This window comes from Podarcis erhardii, assembly GCF_964252035.2.
Source record: "Podarcis erhardii genome assembly, chromosome: 7".
NCBI lineage: Eukaryota > Metazoa > Chordata > Lepidosauria > Squamata > Lacertidae > Podarcis > Podarcis erhardii.
The window spans coordinates 12,904,886-12,928,448 of NC_138511.1; the positions used below are offsets into that span (position 1 = coordinate 12,904,886).

General features: G+C 46.1%; 1 protein-coding gene across 1 annotated transcript in view; it reads left to right on the forward strand.

Moving 5' to 3' along the window:
• TMEM116 (transmembrane protein 116) overlaps nt 1-23,563 on the forward strand; it is a 39,853-nt gene that overhangs the window by 11,621 nt on the left and 4,669 nt on the right. The window contains exons 5-8 of the mRNA XM_081871233.1: nt 5,536-5,640; nt 16,108-16,157; nt 16,678-16,761; nt 19,536-19,662. Of these exons, the coding sequence (XP_081727359.1) occupies nt 5,536-5,640; nt 16,108-16,157; nt 16,678-16,761; nt 19,536-19,662 (366 nt within the window). The remainder of the gene's footprint in view (nt 1-5,535; nt 5,641-16,107; nt 16,158-16,677; nt 16,762-19,535; nt 19,663-23,563) is intronic.

Here is a 23,563-nt window from a genome sequence, read left to right on the forward strand (position 1 = left end):
CACTTGTTTGTAGCTCTTTGTTTAAATTAATTCCACCCCTAAAAGCTGAGCCATTTTGTTTGTTGTTCTCTCCCAGCTTTTTGAGATATGTCTGCCATTTTCTCCCTCTCACCTCCACTCATTCTGTTAATAATTCCTGCATGAATAAAGCCTTTGAACTTCAGAAACTGTAAGTGATTATTCCCATCTAATTGACCCAAGCTGCAAGGTCTGCTAACAAATTTTGCCAGGAAATTAAAGGCAGGAGACAGCTTTCTCTCCAAGTTCCTTGCAGTACCTGCCGGACTGTCATGACTATGGCTCAAATTCTTGAAAGGGCACTTCCTTCCCTACAGGCCGTCTTGGGGGTTGTGATCAGCAGAGAGGGCCCTCTTGGCAGATCCAAAAATCATGCCAAAAAACGGGGGTCATCCAATACACAGATAGTGGCATGGGGGGTGTGGGGAGAAGCGGTGCGCTGTGAGCCATCCGGCGACGACGCCCATGCGACCTACGTAGCAACACCCCACCCCGGGTTTCATGACACCTTCATTCGCCCCTGATCCCTAGCTAGCAGGACCAGTGGTCAGGGATGATACGAATTGTAGTCTCCAAACCTCGGGAGGGCCAAGGTTGAGGAAGCCTGCTTTAAACCAGCAGTCAGGGTGGATTTGATTTAAATCAAATCAATTTAAATCTTGATTTAAATCACTAGTCTGTAAGACTTGATTTAAAACATTTTTTTACAGACTCATTCTTGCTGGTATAATCTTAATATTTACAATCAGATGAAGGTTTCAGTTTTTGGAATAACAAATTTTCAGAGTAGTTTTTACAGTTATATCAAAAACTACTGATTTGGTTATACTGTACAATTAGAAATACATAGACAGTGAATTATGAAATTACTGTGAGGTTTCATAAGTAAACTGTTTATAATTGGCCTTTATTGGAAGGAGAAAAATAATCATTTCCTTAATAACAACTTAAACAATTTATTTAACTAAAACAGTAACATTATAGCATATATATCCATATTTGTTAACTGATGTGGTTAAACGATTAAAAAAACACCTTAGACTGAGTTTTAGTACACGTGAAAAACTTAAATCAAATCCTTATTTCCTGATGAATAGTCTTTGGACTATAATGTAACTTAAATCTTTAGGAAGTTTTTTCCTCCAAAAGCATTTTATTTTTAAAATCCGATTTAAAGCAAAAAAACACTGATTGAAATAAAAAATCTGATTTAAACAAAAAAAAAAAATCCAATTTAAATTTTAAAAATCCAGGTTTTTTTTAAAAAAAACTCATTGATTTTTATCCACCCTGCCAGCAGTCTAACCACAACATCTTTTTCTGCATGCCACTGCAATATATTTACCAAACTCCAACAGAGCCATCCCTAAGCAACAGTCCCGACTTGCTGTCTCTGCTTGTTCCCATGTCCTCTCCAGTCGCCTGTCCAGAGTTGCCAAAGAACCATTTGCGTTTTTGAGGATCCTCTCATGACCCCATCAAAACGTGAATTCCATGCTCCACTGACATGCAACAAGGTCCTTGTGTGGCTGTTGTACAATTTACCTGCTCCCCCGCCTCCCCGCCCTCAATTAAATCCAAATGGCCTAGAAAGCTTTTAATAAAATTCCACTTCATTTGGCCAGCACAATGGATGGGAGGAAAGCAAAGCAGTTATAATGACTGGCGGGAAAAGGGCAGGACAAAAATATCAGAAGAGCCCCACGGTGTCAGACATAAACCGCATACACGCTGACCCCGTTTGGAGCACTAAAATGAACTTTCAATCCAGAGCATCTCGTGGCCATCCACATGCTGTTTTCAATCCAGATTGATTCCAGATAGCAGTTCCTTGGTGCACTTTTGAAAATCCTCTCCCTGATTATCTTATCCATGCCTTTCAATTCAATTCAGTTTGTTGTTTCTACCCTGCCCATCTGGCCGGGTTTCCCCTGCCACTCTGGGCGGCTCCCAACAAAAGAATAAAAAAAGATATAAAACACTAGTCATTAAAAACTTCCGTAAACAGGGCTGCCTTCAGATGTCTTCTAAAAGTCAAATAGTTGTTTATTTCCTTGACATCTGGTGTCTGTGTGTGTGGGGGGGGGGGTTCCACAGGGTGGGTGCCACTACCGAGAAGGCCCTCTGCCTGGTTCCCTGTAACCTCACTTCTTGCAGGGAGGGAACCGCCAGAAGGCCCTCGGAGCTGGACCTCAATGTCCGGGCAGAACGATGGAGGTGGAGACACTCCTTCAGGTATACAGGACCGAGGCTGTTTAGGGCTTCAAAGGTCAGCAACAACACTTTGACTTGTGCTTGGAAATGTACTGGGAGCCAATGTAGGTCTTTCAGGACCGGAGTTATGTGCCTTTTCCTCCCCACGCTTGCACTGCTTATAGAAAAGTTCTTATGATCTTTCCTGTTGGAGAACAATTTGAAGACACCAACAGTTTCAGGGTTGAACCTTGATGTTCCAGGGACTCATGTATCCCACCCCATTTGCAGATGGAGGAGAATGCCAGGGTGGGGCAAGGTACAACGGACTGTGGCGTAAACTTGCTTATACAGTGGTACCTCGGGTTAAGAACTTAATTCGTTCTGGAGTTCCGTTCTTAACCTGAAACTGTTCTTAACCTGAAGCACCACTTTAGCTAATGGGGCCTCCTGCTGCTGCTGTGCCGTCGCTGCACGATTTCTGTTCTTATCCTGAGGTAAAGTTCTTAACCCGAGGTATTATTTCTGGGTTAGTGGAGTCTATAACCTAAAGCGTATGTAACCCAAGGTACCACTGTACAGTGGTACCTTGGGTTACATACACTTCAGGTTACATATGCTTCAGGTTACAGAACGGACCTCCGGAACGAATTAAGTACTTAACCCAAGGTACCACTGTAGTAGTAAAAACTGCTTTCCAGAAATTACAAGCTTTTTTACAGGACCACCGTAAATGACACAGGGTGCCTCTCCGCAAATGCTTTGTTTTGTCCTTCCAAAATCTACTGCTAATCAGCTGGTCCCTCAGGATTCCGGTGTTATGATAGGAGGAACTTTTACTCTTCTTCATCATGGTATTCATAATATGATACAGTTCTAAAAAGTTCATTTGCTGTTGTTTTCTCAAAAGGATGCTGGTGGGTAGGGGATGCCAAATTATTTCTGCCCTTAGCCCTTTCTGCCTTCAAACTCCATGCTGAGACACCTCGGCCCAAGGCTGTTTTAACAATACTATGCAGAACTTTTCTTCCTTTGGATTTGTCATTTTTCTTCTCATAAGAACAGTTATTATGGCAGGTAGGTGCTGGAAAAGCCATTTTAAAATCCAAGAATATGCCAGTCATTTAAAAATGCAAATAGCCATTTAAAACCTCATATTCTGCAATTCTGTGTCATTTGTATACATGTGCCAAAATTTAGCATCCTGAAAATGGCACGTTTTATTTTTATTTTTTTAGAAGCAAGTGGCTTCTAAAATGATGAAAATCATTTTGACAGCATGCAGGCAATTCTTAGTGAAATCCCAAGGGTCTGGAGGGAGTTTGGCTGAGTAGAGAATTCCATACTTGCAGAGATCCCAAGTTTAGATAGATAGATAGATAGATAGATAGATTCTTTATTGTCATTACACAAGTGCAACATTGCACAAGTGCAACGAAATTGGATGCCATCCCTTAAAAACAACAAAAGCAAAACAACAACAACAACCAAACAAACCACATTCCAGCCACACCCACACCCACACCCATCAAACTCCCAGGTCACACTATCGAGTTACTGCATTTAAGAAGGCCACAGCTCTTGGATAGAAACTATTTTTCAGTCTATTTGTCCTTGACTTGATGTTTCTGTATCTCCTGCCAGAAGGCAGTAGTACAAACAGACTGTGTCCCGGGTGAGATGCATCCTGCAGGATATTGTTTGCTTTCCTAAGACAACGGGAACCGTACAGTTCTTCCAAAGATGGGAGGGGATGACCAATAATCCTTTGGGCTGTGGTTATGACCTTCTGGAGCACCTTCCTCTTCCTAGCTGTACAGCTGGAGAACCAGGCACAAATACAGTATGTGAGAATGCTCTCTATGGAGCCTCGGTAGAAGGACACCAGCAGTCTCTCACTCAGATTGTTCTTCTTTAAAAGTCTGAGGAAATAAATTCTCTGCTGGGCCTTCTTCACCAGAGCAGTGGTATTTGCGCTCCAAGTCATGCCCTGATCGATAGTCACTCCCAAAAACCTGAATTCCGCCACCCTCTCCACCCGTTCCCCGTTGATATACAAGGGCTGAATGTCCGCCTTTTTTTTCCTGTAATCCACCACCAATTCCTTGGTCTTAGCCGTATTAAGAGCCAGATTGTTCTCTCCACACCAAGCACAAAGCCGCTCCACCTCGTCCCGATAGGCGGACTCATCCCCTCCTGAAATGAGCCCCACCACCGTAGTGTCATCAGCAAACTTGATGATTTTGTTGCTGGAATAAATGGCTGTACAATCATACGTATAGAGAGTATAGAGCAGGGGACTCAACACACAACCCTGTGGTGAGCCGGTGTTAAGGCTAAGGGCTGTGGACATATGTGACCCTACTCTAACCCTCTGAGAACGTTCTGACAAAAAGTCCAAAACCCAGAGACAGGTGGAGTTGGAGAGTCCAATCGCCTCTAGCTTGGACACCAGTCTATGGGGGAGGATAGTGTTAAAAGCAGAGCTAAAATCCACAAACAGCAGCCTCACATAACTCCCCGGCTGCTCCAGATGGAACAGAGCAGCATGGAGAGTGGTAGTGATAGCGTCTTCCGTGGATCTATTTGCCCTGTATGCAAACTGGTAGTTGTCAAAAGTTGATGGAAGACAGGAAATAATGTGACGGCGCACCAGTTTCTCAAAACACTTCATGATGATTGGAGTCAGTGCAACTGGTCTGTAGTCGTTCAGACTACTGATTGTGGATTTTTTAGGCAGAGGAACAATAGTTGACGACTTCAGGCAGGGTGGGACAATAGACTGGTGTAAGGACTTGTTGAAGATCTTAGTAAAGACCCTCGCCAGCTGATCCGCACAGCCCTTCAACACCTTTCCCGTGATGCCATCAGGTCCAGCAGCCTTCCTCGGATTCACCATCCTCAATACCTGTCTCACCTCATGCTCCTCTACAGTGAATGAGGGGCCCCTATGGGCTGGTGGCTTATCAGCCCATATGAGCCTTATCAGCAGCCAGCAAGACAAGCATCCTGAAGCTGTGCACATCATTGCGGGAGACTTCAATCATGTTGAACTTAAAACAGTGCTCCCAACGCTCTATCAGCATGTGAAATGTCCCACAAGAGGGGACAAGACACTGGACAAAGTTTATTCGAATGTAAATCACGGCTATAGGGCTTTACAGCTGCCACATTTGGGCCAGTCCGACCATATGTCTCTGTTCCTGGTACCAGCATATATCCCACTCAGGAAACGGGCTCCCACAATATCAATATCTTATACATGGTGTGATTGCAGAATTGTGGGTCATGCATGTTGCCCAACCATGTTCCTCCTTTTTCCAGATCTTCTATGTTGCCTCCTTCTTGTATACTGTCAATTACACTTGGCACCTTTACATAGACCTGAAGATGAAATACAACCAGAATCTACAAAACCGGCCACCCCAGGTAAATTTCGCTTTGGTAACAGCTTGTATATTTTTAAGAATAACTTTGTGCGGTAAAAGCTATGCGATTCACACAGATTATGACAAAGAAATCGCAAGCAGAGAGTCAGGGCACAATAGCAAAATGCAAAACATTAAAACAGATACTGACATGATACCTGTGGGCTGTTATGATGCTTTGTATAAAAGGCAGAGCGGTCCACGATGACCCTAAAGACTCACTGGAAGGTAAGGCCATATAGTGGTATCTTGGTTTACAAACTTAATCCATTCCAGAAGTCCGTTCTTAAACCAAAGCGTTCTTGAACCAAGGCGTGCTTTCCCATAGCAGCGGGGGACTCAATTTACAAATGGAACACGCTCAACAGGAAGCGAAACATGTCCTTATTCCAAGGCAAAGTTCACAAACCAAAACACCTACTTCTGGGTTTGCAGCGTTCTTAATCCAAGTTGTTCATAAACTACCGTATTTTTTGCTCTATAAGACTCACTTTTCCCCTCCTAAAAAGTAAGGGGAAATGTGTGTGCGTCTTATGGAGCGAATGCAGGCTGCACAGCTATCCCAGAAGCCAAAACAGCAAGAGGGATTGCTGCTTTCACTGCACAGCGCTCCCTCTTGCTGTTCTGGCTTCTGAGATTCAGAATATTTTTTTTCTTGTTTTCCTCCTCCAAAAACTAGGTGCGTCTTGTGGTCTGGTGCGTCTTATAGAGCAAAAAATATGGTAAATTGATCTTAAACCATGGTATCACTGTTTGGGGAAAGATGGGCAGCTTCATATAAGAAAAATGTATATGGGTGTAGGTTTGTATTGGAGTGTGGCGCATAATGGTTAGAGTTTTGGACTAGATCTTGGGAGACAAGGGTTCGAATCCCCACTCAGCCATTAAGTTCACTGGGTGACGTTGGGCCAGTCACTGCTTCTTAGCCTAACCTACCTGCTGGGGATTAAATGAAACGGGGAACCATGTACATCACCTTGAGCTCCTTGGAGGAAAAGGTGGGACCTAAATGCAATGCATAAACACACACAATTAAAATTAATAATTAACAAAATTCATGTAGTCCTATGGAACTCCTTCCCACAGGAGGCAGTGATGACCACCAGCTTAAAAGGTAAAGGTACCCCTGCCCGTTCGGGCCAGTCGTGTCCGACTCTAGGGTTGTGCGCTCATCTCACTTAAGAGGCCGGGGGCCAGCGCTGTCCGCAGACACTTCCGGGTCATGTGGCCAGCGTGACGAAGCTGCTCTGGCGAGCCAGCACCAGCACAGCACACGGAAACGCCGTTTACCTTCCTGCTATAAAGCGGTACCTATTTATCTACTTGCACTTAGGGGTGCTTTCGAACTGCTAGGTGGGCAGGAGCTGGGACTGAAAGACAGGCGCTCACCCCGCCGCAGGGATTTGAACTGCCGACCATACGATCGGCAAGTCCTAGGCACTGAGGTTTTGTCCACAGCGCCACCCGCGTTGGATGGGTTTAAAAGAGGATTAGACAAATTCACATAGGAAAAGGCTATCAATGGCTACTAGCCACGATGGCTATGCTCCACAGTCAGGAGCAGACAGGCTCCTGTAAACGAGTCGCTGGAGCACACAGGCAGAGAAAGCACTCTTCTGTTTGGGTCCTGTTTCCCACAGGCACCTGGGTGGCTGCTGTGAGAACAGAATGCCAACCGAGATACAATATGATAATCTTTATTGTCATTGTCTCATACAGAACAACGAAATTGAAAAAAATCTACATAAGACATTCAAAAACCAACAAGCCTGCTATCCCAGCTATTCTAACCTGGTTAGCCCCTAAAAACTCTGATACCCCATTTTAAAATACAATATACTCCCATAGAGACTCCTTATACTGCATTCAAAACCAAAATCACATTTGGATAGAAACTGTTTCTCAGGCAGCCAGTCCTAGTCTTTATAACCCTGTACCTTCTTCCAGAAGGCAGAAGCTGAAAGAGATCATTTCCGGGGTGCGCACTATCCTGCACTATCTCTGCAGCTTTCTTATGGCACCTGGAAGCATAGCTTTGATCCAAGGTGGGAAGAGTGCACCCAATTATTCTCTCCGCAGTCTTTACAACCCTGGACAGCATTGTTTTTTCCCTGATCCAAAAGGCTCTTCAAACATTCTTAGAGAACATGAATTTGATGCCTGCAAATTCTGGACGTGATTCCCCTCTATTTTCTTTTCATACAGGGCTGGTTACATTTTTTGTGAGGTTGTGGTGTGGTGTGTATAGGTGTATAACCCTGATAACATGGTGCGTGCCCATGGAGGCTATCCAAAATTTCATGGACACCTTGCCTGCTTGTAGTTTCTCTACCTTCCACCACGGCTTCTTCATATTGTATATGTTATATAATATATTATATAACATATTATATATGTTATATTGCTGGCTGGTTTGGCACCTTCCTTGCTATCCTGAACACAGAGTTGCAAGGAGCATTTTTAAAAAAGCAAGTAAGATGTTTGCTCTTTTGGTTAATGATCTACTAGAGGGGAAAAACCATAACTGGCCTGAGACATACAATCATATGACCTGCATCATGTGATACAGCCTTCTACAGCTGGCCACTTCAAATACTTTGGATCTCAAGCATTGATCCTTGATGTGTGATTCACGCTGTTACAAGTAGAAAATTCTGAGCGTCTGTTGGGGAAAAGCCATGGAGTCTGGGCTTGTCTTGTACCTGCTAATCCGCTCCCTGATGGGAAAGTGATGCATAGACTTGCATCCATGCATAGCCATGTAATGTTTGGTGGGCGTTGTCTAGGGTGGTCCGCAAAGGAATGGTTGCTGTTTGCGGTGTCAGTAACCTGAGCAGAGCAGGTTGTCCTGGGCAGAGGCGGACGCAAAACTGCTCCCTTGCCGTAATCTGCCCTCGAACAACACTCTTGAGGAGCGAGCGTCACTGTTTGGGAACAGAGGGACACAGTTCTGAGAAAAAGACAAACCTAAGTAAATACTTCACCTGCTCTATGATCAGCAGTCCCTCCACAACTGGCTCGACTCAGAACGGACACCGCTGTCTCAAGGAACACAAGGAGCTCTCTGTGTACTTTCTGCAGGTGGAGGCAGCTGCACGATTTGTGAGCTGGATTGCTAGGTTGGTAAAGCAAGGGACAAGGGTGGCGCTGTGGGTTAAACCACAGAGCCTAGGACTTGCTGATCAGAAGGTCGGCGGTTCGAATCCCCACGACGGGGTGAGCTCCCGTTGCTCGGTCCCTGCTCCTGCCAACCTAGCAGTTCGAAAGCACATCAAAGTGCAAGTAGATAAATAGGTACCGCTCCGGCGGGAAGGTAAACGGCGTTTCCGTGCGCTGCTCTGGTTCGCCAGAAGAGGCTTAGTCATGCTGGCCTCATGACCCGGAAGCTGTACGCCGGCTCCCTCAGCCAGTAAAGCGAGATGAGCGCCGCAACCCCAGAGTCGGCCATGACTGGACCTAATGGTCAGGGGTCCCTTTACCTTTACCTAAAGCATTTCCAGTTACCTACCAATGGCAACAACCAAAGAGCTGGCGAAGAAACATTTCTCTCCCTCTCTCCTAACACAAGAACTCGTAGACATCTAATGAAGCTGAATGCTGTAAGATTCAGAACAGATTCAGTAAAGTCCTTCTTCGCGCAACACATGGTTAAAGAATGGAACTCACTTCCAGGCGAGGCAGGGATGCCCGCCAACTTGGATGGCTTTAAAAGACAAATTGGACAAATTGGGGAAGAGGAGGCCTGATGAGGGTGGAGTTTGTGAGTTGTGCATTGGGAAGAGTTTGCATTAAAATGCAAGGAGTAGCAAATTTCTCCCCCTTCGTTGCGAACTACAACTCCCAACATTGGCCAGACTGATTGAGGCAGATCTCTCTCTCTCTCTCTCTCTCTCTCTCTCTCTCTCTCTCTCTCTCTCTTTCTTTCTCTTTCTCTCTTTTCAGCTTCACTTACCTTCTCTTTCTCTTCTGTCAACTTTTGCCTCCTCACTCTTATGAGTGCTGCCCATAAATCCAGGTCTGGAAGAGAAAGAAGGGGGGGGGAGGAAAACACTCCCATTGCACAACAAGTTATTTGTCTCCTTGGTGTGGGATATTCCCTTGTCAGCCTCTTCCTCCTGGTTCTCAAGCATCTACAGTGGTACCTCGGGTTACATATGCTTCAGGTTACATACGCTTCAGGTTACAGATTCCACTAACCCAGAAATATTACCTCGGGTTAAGAACTTTGCTTCAGGATGAGAACAGAAATCGTGCAGTGGTGGCACAGCGGCAGCAGGAGGCTCCATTAGCTAAAGAGGTGCTTCAGGTTAAGAACAGTTTCAGGTTAAGAACAGACCTCCAGAATGAATTAAGTTCTTAACCCGAGGTATCACTGTACTACCCACCCACACCCTTCCCTCCAATAGCTGGAGATGCTGAGGTCAAGCTGGCACCTAAAGATTCAGGCCTGGACCACAAACCTACAGTATAGTGTGTGCCTGGGCACCCAAAGCAGCCACAAGATTCAGGAGGAAAGGGTCTGCAAACCATATGAGGAATGGTTGAGGGAGTTGGGGTTGTTTAGCCTGGAGAAGATGAGTTGAGATATGAGAGCCGTCTTCAAACATCTGAAGGGCCACCACATGGAAGATGGAGCGATCTTGTTTTCTGCTGCTCCAGAAGAGAGGATCAAGTCAATGGGTTCAAATGGCAAGGAAGGAGTTTCCTGCTAAACTTTAAGAAGCACTTTCTGAAGGCAAGAATTAGCTTAGAAGGTGGGAGACTCTCCATCACTGGAGGTTTTTAGGCAGAGGTTGGATGGCCACCTGCCAAGGATTCTTGAGCTGTGATTCCAGAATTGCAGAGTGTGGACAATGGTACAATTCTCTGATTCCACATCTTCCTGTGAGGAAGATTGTTAAGTTGTGGGTTGACATAGCAGACGACACAGCGATTTCTCCAAGTAGCTCTTTATTTCGTAAGCTGGAATAGAACTGACTGCAAACAGCTCAGCCGGCCTGCTTTTATAGGCAGCCGGCTGTCAACATTGTAACAACAACAGCCCAGAGTTCCCGCCTAAAATAACTGACGCAGACCTGAGGGAAAACTATCTACAGACCTGAGTGAAAACTATATACAGTATCCCCCTGCTGGCCCAGGGTGAAACTTCACTACATAACACCCCTCCCCACCGAGATAAGGCGTTAGTTACAATCGTAATGGTTTCCTTATATACAGCACTACGCATAATGGTTCAATTAGGCACAAAAGCATATTGGTTACATTTCCCATACTTAGACCAACAGTGATACATGTCCAACAACATAGTCCTTTAAATAAGTTGGGCGCTTGGAAACTCTGCCAGACCGCCGGGGACTGGTAGCCAAGTCCGGAGGGCCGCACAGTTCTTGCTGAGGCTGTGGTGCGACCCTAGGTGGCGTTGGAACCAAATCCCCTGGATCCGCTGCTGTGGGTGGAGCCTCCGCAAGTGGAGTGGTCTGAGTCTGTGGTAAGTCTGGCAGACCCTCTGAAGCGGCTTGGTTCGGCTCCACGCTGGCAGTTTGCGAGGGAGGTGTAGGTGGGGCCTCGCCATCTGTACGTGTCTCTTCTGGAGCTGCAAGCGCAGTTGGGGGCACCTCGGTAGTGTCCAAGTCCCCAACCCTGCGCCTAAGCTGGTCTATGTGCCGTCGCCACAAGCGTCCGTCTTCGAGTGCCACCTGGTACGAGCGAGGTCCAGTGACTCCCACTACTGTGGCTGGCACCCAAGGAATGTCCCCCACATAGTTCCGGGCAAAGACCTGGTTTCCTGGGACAAATGACCGTGGCGCGTTGGCACAGCCTGGGGGTTCAGCCACGGCAAAGTCCGGGTGTAGCCGGTCGAGCGGTGACCTGAGGCGGCGGCCCATAAGCAGTTCAGCAGGACTCCTCCCTGTGGCCGCATGAGGGGTGATGTGTTGCACGAACAAGTATTCGGCGACCCGCTCATGCCAGTCTCCCCGGTCCAGGCGCGCCAGTGCCTCTTTTGCCGAGCGCACCATTCTTTCCGCTTGCCCGTTGCTGGATGGATGAAAGGGTGCCGTTAGGGCATGGCGGATGCCCAGTCCCAAAAGATACCGCTCAAACGTGCCTGACGTGAACTGTGGTCCGTTGTCAGAGACAAGGACATCAGGACACCCATGCGTTGCAAACAGGCCTCGCAGCACCCGGATGACAGCTTCGGTAGTGGTGGAGGGCAATCAGGGCGACCTCCAGCCATTTGGAATAGGCGTCCACCACTACCATAAAGGTCCGGCCGTGAAAGGGGCCAGCCAGATCGATGTGCACCCTCGACCAGGGTGTCTTTGGCGTCTCCCAGGTGTGTCCCTTAGCTGCTGGTGGTGCAGGCCTCGACTCTTGGCACGCTTGACAGGCGGACACCCAGGCAGTGATGGCATCGTCCATATTAGGCCACCAGACGTAACACCGAGCCAACGCCTTCATTTTGACAATTCCCGGGTGGCCAACGTGCAGAGCCTCCAGGACGCGCTGACGGAGTCCCTGGGGAATCACGACGCGGTCTCCCCACAGCAGACAGCCGCGATGAGCTGAGAGTTCATGTTGTCTGGTTGCGAAGGGCTGGAACTCCGATGCAAAAGGCCCTTGTGGCCACCCCCTCCACACCCAGTTGAGCACCCGGCTGATGGTGCGATCCTGGGCAGACGCGGAGGCCACAGTGGCAGCTGATACAGGCGCTGCCGGAAGATCCTCAATCAGAAGGAGCGATGAAGCTGGAGCCGGGTCTTCCACAAATGCTGGAAGAGGGCAACGGCTGAGGGCGTCGGCATGGCCCATCGATTTCCCCGGGCGATGGATGAGCCGGTAGTGGTAGGCAGCCAGGAAAACAGTCCATCGCAGCATGCGTGGCGAGAGGACCGGTGGAGTTGGACGATCACCGGCGAGGAGGCCCAGGAGTGGCTTTAGCTTGATGGGGGCGACTTGTGGATCAAGGCTAAAGGAGATGGGCGTACCTGTATATTGCCCCAAGGTGCCGTCAAAAACCTCGGCAAAGTCTTTGACCAGACCCTCAGTCTCTGCGTTAGAGATGCAGTTGATGCCGGTGACTTCCAGGCCGAGGGCATCAAACCAGTCTAGCCCTAGGAGGCTTGGCCGCTGACCTTCGACCACCACCAACCGGAGCAGGCCCGAAAAATCCTTGAAGGCAATCCGGAACCGGCCAACGCCTACCACGGGAATGTCGTTTCCCTGGTAGTCTCTCAGGTGTACACGGTGAGAGTCGAGTTGCCTTTTGGACACTCTGGGTACCAGTCTTTTGATGGTGCTCCACGACACGATGGACAGGGCAGACCCGGTGTCGATCTCCATGTCACATGGAGCTCCTTCAATGAGCACCGTGACGTTCAGCTTGCGTCGCGTAGGCGAGTCGGTTTGGCCAATCGTGGTTCCAGACGGGCAGCGGCAGTTGGTGAGAGCGAAACAACTTTCCTTGGCAGACTGGAGTGAAGGCTTGGACTTGCGAGTTGATGAAGGGGGGGTGTCAGACGGAGCCGATCGGCAGACCTTAGCGATGTGGCCCCTTCTGGAACACTTCCTACAGATGGCGTCTCTGAATCGACACTTGGCACGGGAATGGTTGCCTCCGCAGCCGGCACATTCCGGTTGGCCCTTGGACTTCTGTTGGAACTTCCTGTGCTCCCGCTTTGTCTGGTGCACGTCATCGCCTTCACTGGAGGATGCCTCATCACTGCTGGCCTCTTCATGATGCACCGGAACTGGCTCCCTAGCAAGACGCGGGCTGCTGCACTCGCGGATCTCCTGGGCGGAGCGTTCAGCAGCTTCTGAGGCCACAGCCTCCTCAATGGCTTTCTGCAGCGTGAGGTCTGGCTTGGCGAGGAGACGCCGTTGCAGATGGATGTCCCGGACCCCGCAGACGATTCGATCCATCAGGGCATCGTCTAAGTCTCGGAACTCACAGTGCATTGCAGCCTGTCGCAGGGCGGTGGTGTAGTTGTTGATTGACTCCCCCTCTGCCTGGTTCCGGTGGTAGAACGCATGGCGGGCAGCAATCTTGGACGGCTTTGGTGCGTAGTGGTTGCGGAGCTTCTCTTGGATCGTGTCCCATGGTGTTGCCTGGACTGCTTCGGGCGCAACCAATGCTCGGGCCGTCTCAAACACCTCAGGCCCACAGAGGCTGAGGAATAGGCCCCGCTTACGATCCTTTGATACTGCTGTCAGCTCGTTGGCTTGGAGGTAGCAGTCGAACCGAGCGAGGTAGGAATCCCATGATTCAGAGGCTGGCGCAAACGGCGGTAGAGGCACAAGTGAAGCCATGATTCCGATGCCGGCGTGAAGGGCGATGGATGGAACACAGTGCTCTAGCCAGAACAGTCAGCTCTGAATTGGTTCTGTCCAGTGATTTCGCTCAGTGATTTCGCTCTGTGATTCAGCTCAGTGATTCAGCTCAGTTCAGAGGCTGGCCGCATCTGGCTGTGCTCTGATGTCCATCCATCCCATCCTCGTCGCCAGTGTTAAGTTGTGGGTTGACATAGCAGACGACACAGCGATTTCTCCAAGTAGCTCTTTATTTCGTAAGCTGGAATAGAACTGACTGCAAACAGCTCAGCCGGCCTGCTTTTATAGGCAGCCGGCTGTCAACATTGTAACAACAACAGCCCAGAGTTCCCGCCTAAAATAACTGACGCGGACCTGAGGGAAAACTATCTACAGACCTGAGTGAAAACTATATACAGTATCCCCCTGCTGGCCCAGGGTGAAACTTCACTACATAACAAAGATCTCTTAGGACACAAACACCAGATGTTGGCATTTGGCATGGCCTGGAAACCCAACACTGTCAGCCCTTACTTTGACCTTCCCAGTGGCTGGAATAACACCTATCTTGACCTCTATGTAACCCCGCTGCAGGTTCCTGCAGCCTGCTTCCTTGCTTTTTTTAATAATAATATTTATTGCTTTTAGAGCTTACAAAAAAGAAAAGGAAGAAAGAAGACAAAAGAAAAAAAAAACAAAAAAGAAAAAATACAATACATAAACAATACAAAACACAACCTTAACACATTAAACTAACACAATAAACTAAACCAAACCAAACAAAAACAATTTAAAAACATACATCAGACCTTTTCCATATTCTATCTTTCATTCCCTTGTATCACTGACCTCCTCTCACCTCCCTCTTTGTATTCCACTTCCATTAATTGTTTCAGCAATTCCTTTCCATCTTTCTCTATTTTCTATCATATAAATGTCTTAACATATTTTTAATCTTATTTCCATTAAAATTAGTATACTTATTTAAGTTTAACTCCTTATAGCATTTCAGCTAAAGCCATAAAAATTCCTTCCAACATTTTTCTATCACTCATTAATTTTACAATATTTCTATATATAGACTTTAAATTTCCAATCTTCTTCCACCATCTCCTCTCCCCAGTCTCGGACTCTGCCAGCCACTTCCGTCAACTCCATACAGTCCATTAACCTGGAGATCTTATGTCCGAGGCTCTTAACTCTTTTCCGCGTCCCTTCTGCCAGTCTTCTTCATACTCTTTGATGCTAAAGAGCAGATCTCGGGGAAACTCCAGTCCAATGATACTTTTATTCCTTCTCGACAGGTCAGCCAGATTTCCATAATTAAAGCTTCCTTGCTTTGGCTCATGACCCTTCTGTGGGATGAGTGATGGAGGAATCTGTCAAATCAGTGTCTCTTTTTCCAGTACACTTGTACCTTGGTTAATGAATGACTTGCAAGTTGAACGTTTTGGCTCCTGAACGCTACAAACCCGGAAGTGAGTGTTCCGGTTTGCCAATGTTCTTTTGGAACCCGAACGTCCAATGCGACTTCCTTGATTTCTGATTGGCTGCTGGAGCTTCCTTGGTTCCCGAATGTTTTGGAAGTCAAATGCACTTCCGTAACGGATTCCATTCGGCTTCCAAGGTACCACTGTTCAGTCTTAAGTTCAGTTCCCTACAATTCTGCATGTTTGCTTCCCCTACCCTCTTTAAAATGTCATCCTGAAAATTCATCAGCATTTGAATAGCTAGGAATTCTCATGAGAAATCTCATCTGCCCCAGCTGCAACAAAACATGTCTCTCCCACCTTGGTCTCTACAGCCGCCACAGCAAGTGCTGCAACTTTGCAACAGCTTGACTCCATCCCCAAAGTTTCACACCTCCATTGTCTCCCAAGATAGATGGAAGCCAACAACTAACCTGGTAGGCCCAAGCAGACTCGGCGTGGAAAGAGCTGCTAAGCTCTCCAACTTCCTTGAGAATTGACTTGTGCAATTTGAGCCAGCCCACCTCCATCTGTGTGTGGTTGAAATTGTGCAAGTCAAATGGGCGTGAGATGATGGATTACTGTCACACGCAATTGTTTTATGCATTATCAAAATGGTGACTCCCCGTCTTGTGTTAAAACTATACAAAGCAGTTAAATCCCTTGTGTGTGGCTTTTTCTTTCTTTTGTAGATTCTAAGCTACGCAAATCACATTGGCCGAACAGCTATCTTTTTGTCTGGGTAAGTTTAAATGGTTTGGAATAGGGCTTCCTCCATTCAGAAAGAAAGGTTTGGTTTTGTTTTTTAAAAAGCAAAAGTAGTATATATTTAAGTAGCCAAGCAAACAACAATGTGGTTAGTGGAGAAGGTTGGTAAAGAAAGGTTTTTCTTCCTCTCTTATTACACTATAATTTCTAGAGTTGTTTAACAGTTAAGTCTCCATGCCCAAGGAACTCTGGGAATGGCAGCTCTGGGAGAAGAATGGGGGTCTCCTAACAACTAACTACCAGCACTCTTAACAAACTACAGCTCCCATAATTCTTTGGGGGAAGCAAAGATTGTTTAAAGTGGTAGTGCTTTAAATGTGGTGCTTTAAATGTATGGTGTAGTCAAAGGTGGCCCAAATATCTGATTCCATATGAAGCAGATTCGGATAGCCACTCACTCTGGACTGTGAGCAATCCTGTTTCTTTGTTCTCCCTGGAAAGAAGATTTACGGGAGGCCTGTCTTAACTGGGACGCTGTCCATTTCTTCTTCCAGCTCTGTCCCTCTCTTACTGATGGTTCCCGTGTTTGGGCTGGGCAACTATTACGAATGTTATCAGAACTTCACTGCGGAACATGGGTGAGTCAACCTGACCGCACTTCAGTTGTTGCTGAATGAATCCAATACTCCGGTGGTTCTATAGTTATCATTCTGTTGTGGCCATTGGGTCTATTGTCAGTCTCTACCTCCGATTCTTTAATCTCTTTCAATGTCTGGCTCATAAGATCAAGCCTCTTGATAACTGTTTGTTGCTCTTCCTGAGGGAGATTCCTAAAGGAGCTGAGAAAATCCTCTTCCAAAGTTTTTTTGTGATGTCATTACTTCCATTGGGGATCCAGGCTTTGGTTTTGTGGACCCCTCTGAAGCACCAGTCCTCATCTTACATAAGGGTGCAACAATAGAATTACGAAATACCTGCTGAATGAATCAAGACTGCACCTTCCACAGCATTGAATGGAGCCCTCTAACAATTAGACATTTATTTAGCCATTGCAAAAATATCTGCATACCACAATTTCATTTTTTAAAAAAAATCAAAGCGGTTTGCAACAATGATAGCATGTTAAAAGCCAAACAACAATTTAAACACTTCATCAGCTGACTATTACGGAAAATGCTTCTTAATTTTCTTCCTAAGCAGAATACCAATTCTTAGCATTACTGGGGATATAGGGTGGGCCAAATGAAGATGGTTTGGCTATGGAATCGAATATGTATTAATTGTTAGCTGCCAGGAGGGCTATCACAAGAAAATGGAAGTATTTAGAGGGATTAACTAAGGATTTATGGTATAGCTAAATCTTTTTTTTTTATAGAATATTTATTAAAGTTTTCCAAAAATAATACAATGTGAAATAAAAAAAGAAAAAATAACATAAATACAAAAATAGAAAGATACAAAAATAATTAAAAACACATAGAATTTCCATTACTTGTTTTCTTTTAACTTATTTTCCAGACCTCCTCATACCTCCCTTTCTTGTATTCCAATTCAAATTGTTAGTTCAGCAAATCCTCACCATTTAGTTTTTACTTATTTCTAAACCTTATTTTTCATATCTCTTAAGCATTACAGCTGGAAACCCCTTAATTTCTGTCCAACATCATTCTAACATTCATTAATTTTGCAATATTTCTGTAAATAGTCTTTAAACTTCTTCCAGTCTTCTTCCGCCGACTCTTTTCCCTGGTCTCGGATTCTGCCGGTCATTTCTGCCAGTCCCTATGGTATAGCTAAATCTGGTCTGCAGTTACTGCTGAAAAAAAAAACCCTAAAAAATCAAGGTACAGTAGAGAACAAACAAAAAAAGCTTCATTTTCAAATACACTGCAAAATTTAATTTTGTATATTAATGATTGCAAGGTCCAAATGACTCTTAGGAATCATAGAATCATAGAATGGGATCCCGAGGGTCATCTAATCCAACCCCCTGCCATGCAGGAATCTCGGCTAAAGCATCCATGACAGATGGCCATCCAACCTCTGTTTAAAAACCTCCAAGGAAGGAGAGTCCACGACCTCTCGAGGAAGACCATTCCACCAGCTCTTACAGCTTTAAGTGAGAATTTCATTAGATCCTGATATTTATAAATAAAACATATCTTTTTACATATCTTATTAGCACCCCCACAACAATCGTATATTTTCCCCGTGGAATGTGAATGAAACAACCAAATTTGAATTTTGGGTGCATGATTAATTTTAGTTTTCATTCAGTTTTGTTGTTCTTTTGTTCTTGTGTGCTGTTGAAGTGTATGTTCTTGTTTAAATAAATAAAAAGAAATATACATTTTTTAACAGAAAGGAAAAAAAGCCTGGCTGCAAAGAAAAGTTTCCAGTAAACATTTGAGAATTAGTATAAAAGGTGAATGTTTGAATCTCTCTCGGCAGAGTCTTACGCAGGAGCTGGCTAATGACACTAAAGGCTCGCTTCTGTGTCGATCTCAGATGAGCCTCGCCAACTACGACGTTCCTGCAGGTGATCTCAGTGATCAAGCTGGGATATAAGTGTTCAGTTGGCCCCTGAGATGCCCTGGACCTGTGTCATTCAGGGCTTTGTAAAATAATACAAGGAGCTCGAACCTGGCCCAGTTTGAGATGTCAGCCAGGGGCCCCATCAGCACTCTGGCCACCAGAAGAAGCTTCCAAGGGCAGCCCGACATTGAGCGTGTTGCAGTAATCCAGCCTCGAGGCTATCCACTCATGGGCTACAGCGACCAGGCTACTTGGGGTGCCTCTAATGGGGTGCCTCCTTTTGACGATGATTGGCCCTGCCTGTGTCAGCCTCTATAGCCTGTGCCACTGGACTGTGAGTCCATATTGTGCTTTATCAGGGACTAGGGTCCCCTTCTAATAAATAATAATAATAAATTTTATTTATACTCTGCCCTCTCCAGCCAAGGAGCAGCTAACACCAGGTATAAAAACAATTAATTAAAATACAACTTAAAAACAAGATTAAAACACAACATTAAAATACAGCCTCATTTCAGTAGAAACTCAAATCAAAAACTTTTTTGGGGGATGAAAAAGTCAAATATTCACCAAGGCGAACTATCCAGACTGGTCCTACGTGGGCCAGAAAAAAGCCAGGGAAGTCCCCAAATAGGAGTTCCATCACAGAAGGAGAAAGGAAAAAGGAAAGAGGGGGAGGGGATCAAGTTGATTCCAAGCCGAAGGCCAGGCGGAACAACTCTGTCTTACAGGCCCTGCGGAAAGAAATCAGATCATGAGACAGAGTGTTCCACCAGGCCGGGGCCAGTGTTGAAAAGGCCCTGGCTCTGGTTGAGGCTAATCTGACTTCCTAGGGTGTTGCTATTTATGGACCTTCTATCTCCTTTCTGTCCGGCAGATGCCTTTTGATGCACACAGAAGTCAAGTTCATCACGGGTCCCCATCAACATCCTTGCGGCGTGATGTTCTCTTACGGCATCGGAGTTTTTTTCATCTCATTCCTGGCCAGCTTCATTGCTATCCTGGTAAGAGACACAGGTGCTCATTACAAAAAAGTTGGCCTCAGGAAAAGCAGAGCTGGGCTCCAGGTGATCTGGAATTTCAGGTGTGGGCAGGGAGGTATTTGAGAAGCCAGGGTGGGCTCTAAAATAGGAGGGATTCAGTTACGGGTAGGTAGCCGTGTTGGTCTGCCGTAGTCGAAACAAAATAAAAAAAATTATTCCAGTAGCACCTTAGAGACCAACTAAGTTTGTTATTGGTATGAGCTTTCATGTGCATGCACACTTCTTCAGATAGCTTCAGCTCATACCAATAACAAACTTAGTTGGTCTCTAAGGTGTTACTGGAATAATTTTTTCTATTTTGTTTTGAGGAGGGATTCAGGTTCTGGAACAGCAAGAAGGGCCAGAGATAGGGGCATAGAATCAAAACTAGGCAGAGATCAAGACCCAAAGCAGTACCCATGGGAAAGACTCAGGCACGAGACAAGTTGGCTGGACTGGAGAGTCAAGCCTTGAGGCCCTGAGGATCAGCTGGCAGAACATGGGAAGCTGCCTTGTACAGATCATTGGCCCATCTGGATCAATATTTCCTACACTGACTGGCAGCAGCTCTCTGGGGTTTTGGACCCGGTTCTCGCCCAAGCCCTACCTGGAGATGCTGTCGGGGACTGAACCTGGGACCTTTTGCATGCAAAGCAGATGTTGTATCTGTTATGTGTTGAAGTTCTCACCCTGAGCCAGCAGGGGGATACTGTAGATAGTTGTGAAATACAGTGGTGCCCCGCAAGATGAATGCCTCGCAAGATGAAAAACCCGCTAGACGAAAGGGTTTCCGTTTTTCGATGTAGTTCGCAAGACGAATTTCCTTATGGGCTTGCTTCGCAAGACGAAAACGTCTTGCGAGTCTTGCGATTTTTTTTCACTTCCCCCCCCTTTTTCCAAGCCGCTAAGCCGCTAATAGCCTTTTAGCCGCTAAGCCGCTAAGCCTTTAATAGCCGCTAAACCGCTAATAGCGCTAATCCGCTAATCGGGTTGCTTTGCAAGACGAAAAAACCGCTAGACGAAGAGACTCGCGGAATGGATTATTTTCGTCTTGCGAGGCACCACTGTAAGGGATCGAAAGTGACGTTCAGTGATTCAGCTCAGTGATTCAGCTTAGAGAGTGGCCGCATCTGGCTGTGCTCTGATGTCCATCGATCCCACCTTCGTCGCCAGTGTTAAGTTGTGGGTGAACATATCAGACGACACAGCGATTCTTCAAACAGCTCTTGTTTATTCACAGGCCAGAACAGAACTGAACTGAAGGGTTCAGTCAGCCTGCTTATATAGAGCTCCAGTACAACGTAACTGTAAATTTTCTAAAACTCTCCAGTATCACTGAGCTACAGACTGGTGTTACAACCCAGAGGGACCCGTAGGGCCTAGTCCACCAGGCTTAAAATGGAAAAGGAGGTGCAGGCAGTGAGGCTTCGGGAAACCCTAGTTTGGGACAACACTCCCTACAAGCTCCCCACAGTAGAATCATGGAATCATAGATATTTTTTCCCTGGGGTGACATCACTCTCTGTAATCCTGGTAGCCTCCCTCTCCCAGCTCTGCTATTGCCTTTTGCGAACTAACTCACAGCTGGTGTCTATCCCCTTTCTTGCCTGAAACTGAATGTCCCACCTTTTCTGCCATCGCCTGTTTTTGTTCTTCAATGGCACCTCTCTCCGCCAATCTCCTGAGGAAGCTGGCTTGACTTATTTTTTAGGCCTTGCCAAATAATTTGACCGAACCCCTCATTTACTAATTTCAGAAATTGTGGGGAGAACTGGGCACCCAGGAATTTTAGGAGAACCTTGCTCCCTGCAAACCCATAACTGTACAAAACAAAAAAATCCTTCCAGTAGCACCTTAATGACCAACTAAGTTAGTTCTAGGTATGAGCTTTCGTGTGCATGCACACTTCTTCAGATACACTGAAACAGAAGTCACCAGACCCTTCTATATAGTGAGAAGGTGGGGAGGGGTATTATCTCATTATACATGACAAAGCCATTTTTCACCTTCTCACCCCTTGCTTTTTCCTGTAAGACCTATTGCAGTCGTTAAGAGTCGTCAACAGGCTCATCACAGCTATCTGCCAATCACCCATCCCCACCACCCTTCTGAGTAATACCCCTCCCCACCTTCTCACTATATAGAAGGGTCTGGTGACTTCTGTTTCAGTGTATCTGAAGAAGTGTGCATGCACACGAAAGCTCATACCTAGAACTAACTTAGTTGGTCTTTAAGGTGCTACTGGAAGGAATTTTTTGTTTTGACTATGGCAGACCAACACGGCTATCTATCTGTAACCATAACTGTACAGTTTATGCTTACCCAACAGTTTCATAACGTGAAGGCAGTCCTCTGTTTTCATTTTTAGCTGTGTACATAATAAAGCTGTCCCTGTCTATTGCAAAAGAGTCTTTGTGCTTTAAACCATATGTGAATTTTATTCTGTTAGTCAATTTTTCCACAAGTGCTGCTTAGCATACTGCATTGTACCAATTTGTCAAAGAAGCACCCCACCCCCCGATTCTTCCAGCATCTCATTATTACAAGCCTGGCCACCAGGGGTTTGAACTGTAACTTAGTGCTACCTCGTGCAGAAAGGCTGAGCAGAGCCAGCTCTGGACATTTAGACGTGTTTGGTTCAGTATTTGCTTTTATTTCAACAAATTCTTCCTGGAACTGAGCCACTTTCCCACATGCCCACCACATGCTGATGAGACCTCAACGTTCTCTAGCATTTTGATGACTAGGAAGAGCCAATGTCGGATGGGCGTATCAGTGTGAGATACCATATTTGCAATACAGTGCAATTGCATCTTATGGGCAATTGACTTGCACAATTTCAACCCTGCAAATTGAAACCTTGCAAATTAATTGCATGCAAGGTGGAGAGTGTAAAAGCTCATTTTGTGCTGTGTTTTCCTGATGTGGAAAGAGCTTTTAAGCACCCCACATTGCCTACTGGGCTCTGGGATACTCTCACGAGATTTCATGGGAACTTAGATGGCCCTACGAGATCTCGTGAGAGCATCCCAGAGCTTGTGTGTTAAATGAGACTTGCACAGTAAGGAAAACAGAGTGCTTAAAAACTCTCTGCCTTGTTTGGGGAGTAAGGTCTGCTCTCTTGCTGGCTCAGGAAGGTAAGGAGGGTCACGGGAGAGCAGTTCAAGTATATGTGGTTTTGCATATATGGGGCTGTGCAATATCTGGTTTTCAACATCGCAATATATCACCAGCTAAACATAGCAATATACCAATATATCACGTCTGAAATAAGGCTGGAGCTATGTAGAGGCATTAGCTGGCTTCACGGTTTTCCCCGCATTGTGATTTTTGCATAGCGCGCACGCACACACACACACATCATGTTTTGCGATATATTGCCAGGTCAAAAACTATGACGCCGATATCACAGTATAGACTTCAAACCAGTTTTGGACGCCGTATTAATATATCGCCCAGCCCTAAATGTAACTCACATGCCACATGCGATTTTGCTGTATTTTTGGTGCTACCTGTTTCATTTACTTCATTGCTATTATAAGCAAAAGGTTGTGCTGAATTTTATTTTATTTACACATTGAGTGTATTGCTCATGTTAGTGAGATTTATAGCAACACCTTCCTCTGAGGAAGTCAGGGTGTATTTAATCCTGGGCTTCATTGCTGCCTGGGGGTTAGAGCCCAGACCTCCTCATTAAACGTGATCAGAAGGAACTACAGTAGAACCTCGGGTTGCGGACGTAATCCGTGATGGAGGCATGTCCGCAACCCGCAGCGTTTGCATCCTGAAGTGCCACGTTTGTGTAGGCGCGATTTGAGGCTTCTGCGCATGCGCAAAGCACGATTTAGGGCTTCTGCGCATGCGGCGAAACCCAGAAGTAACC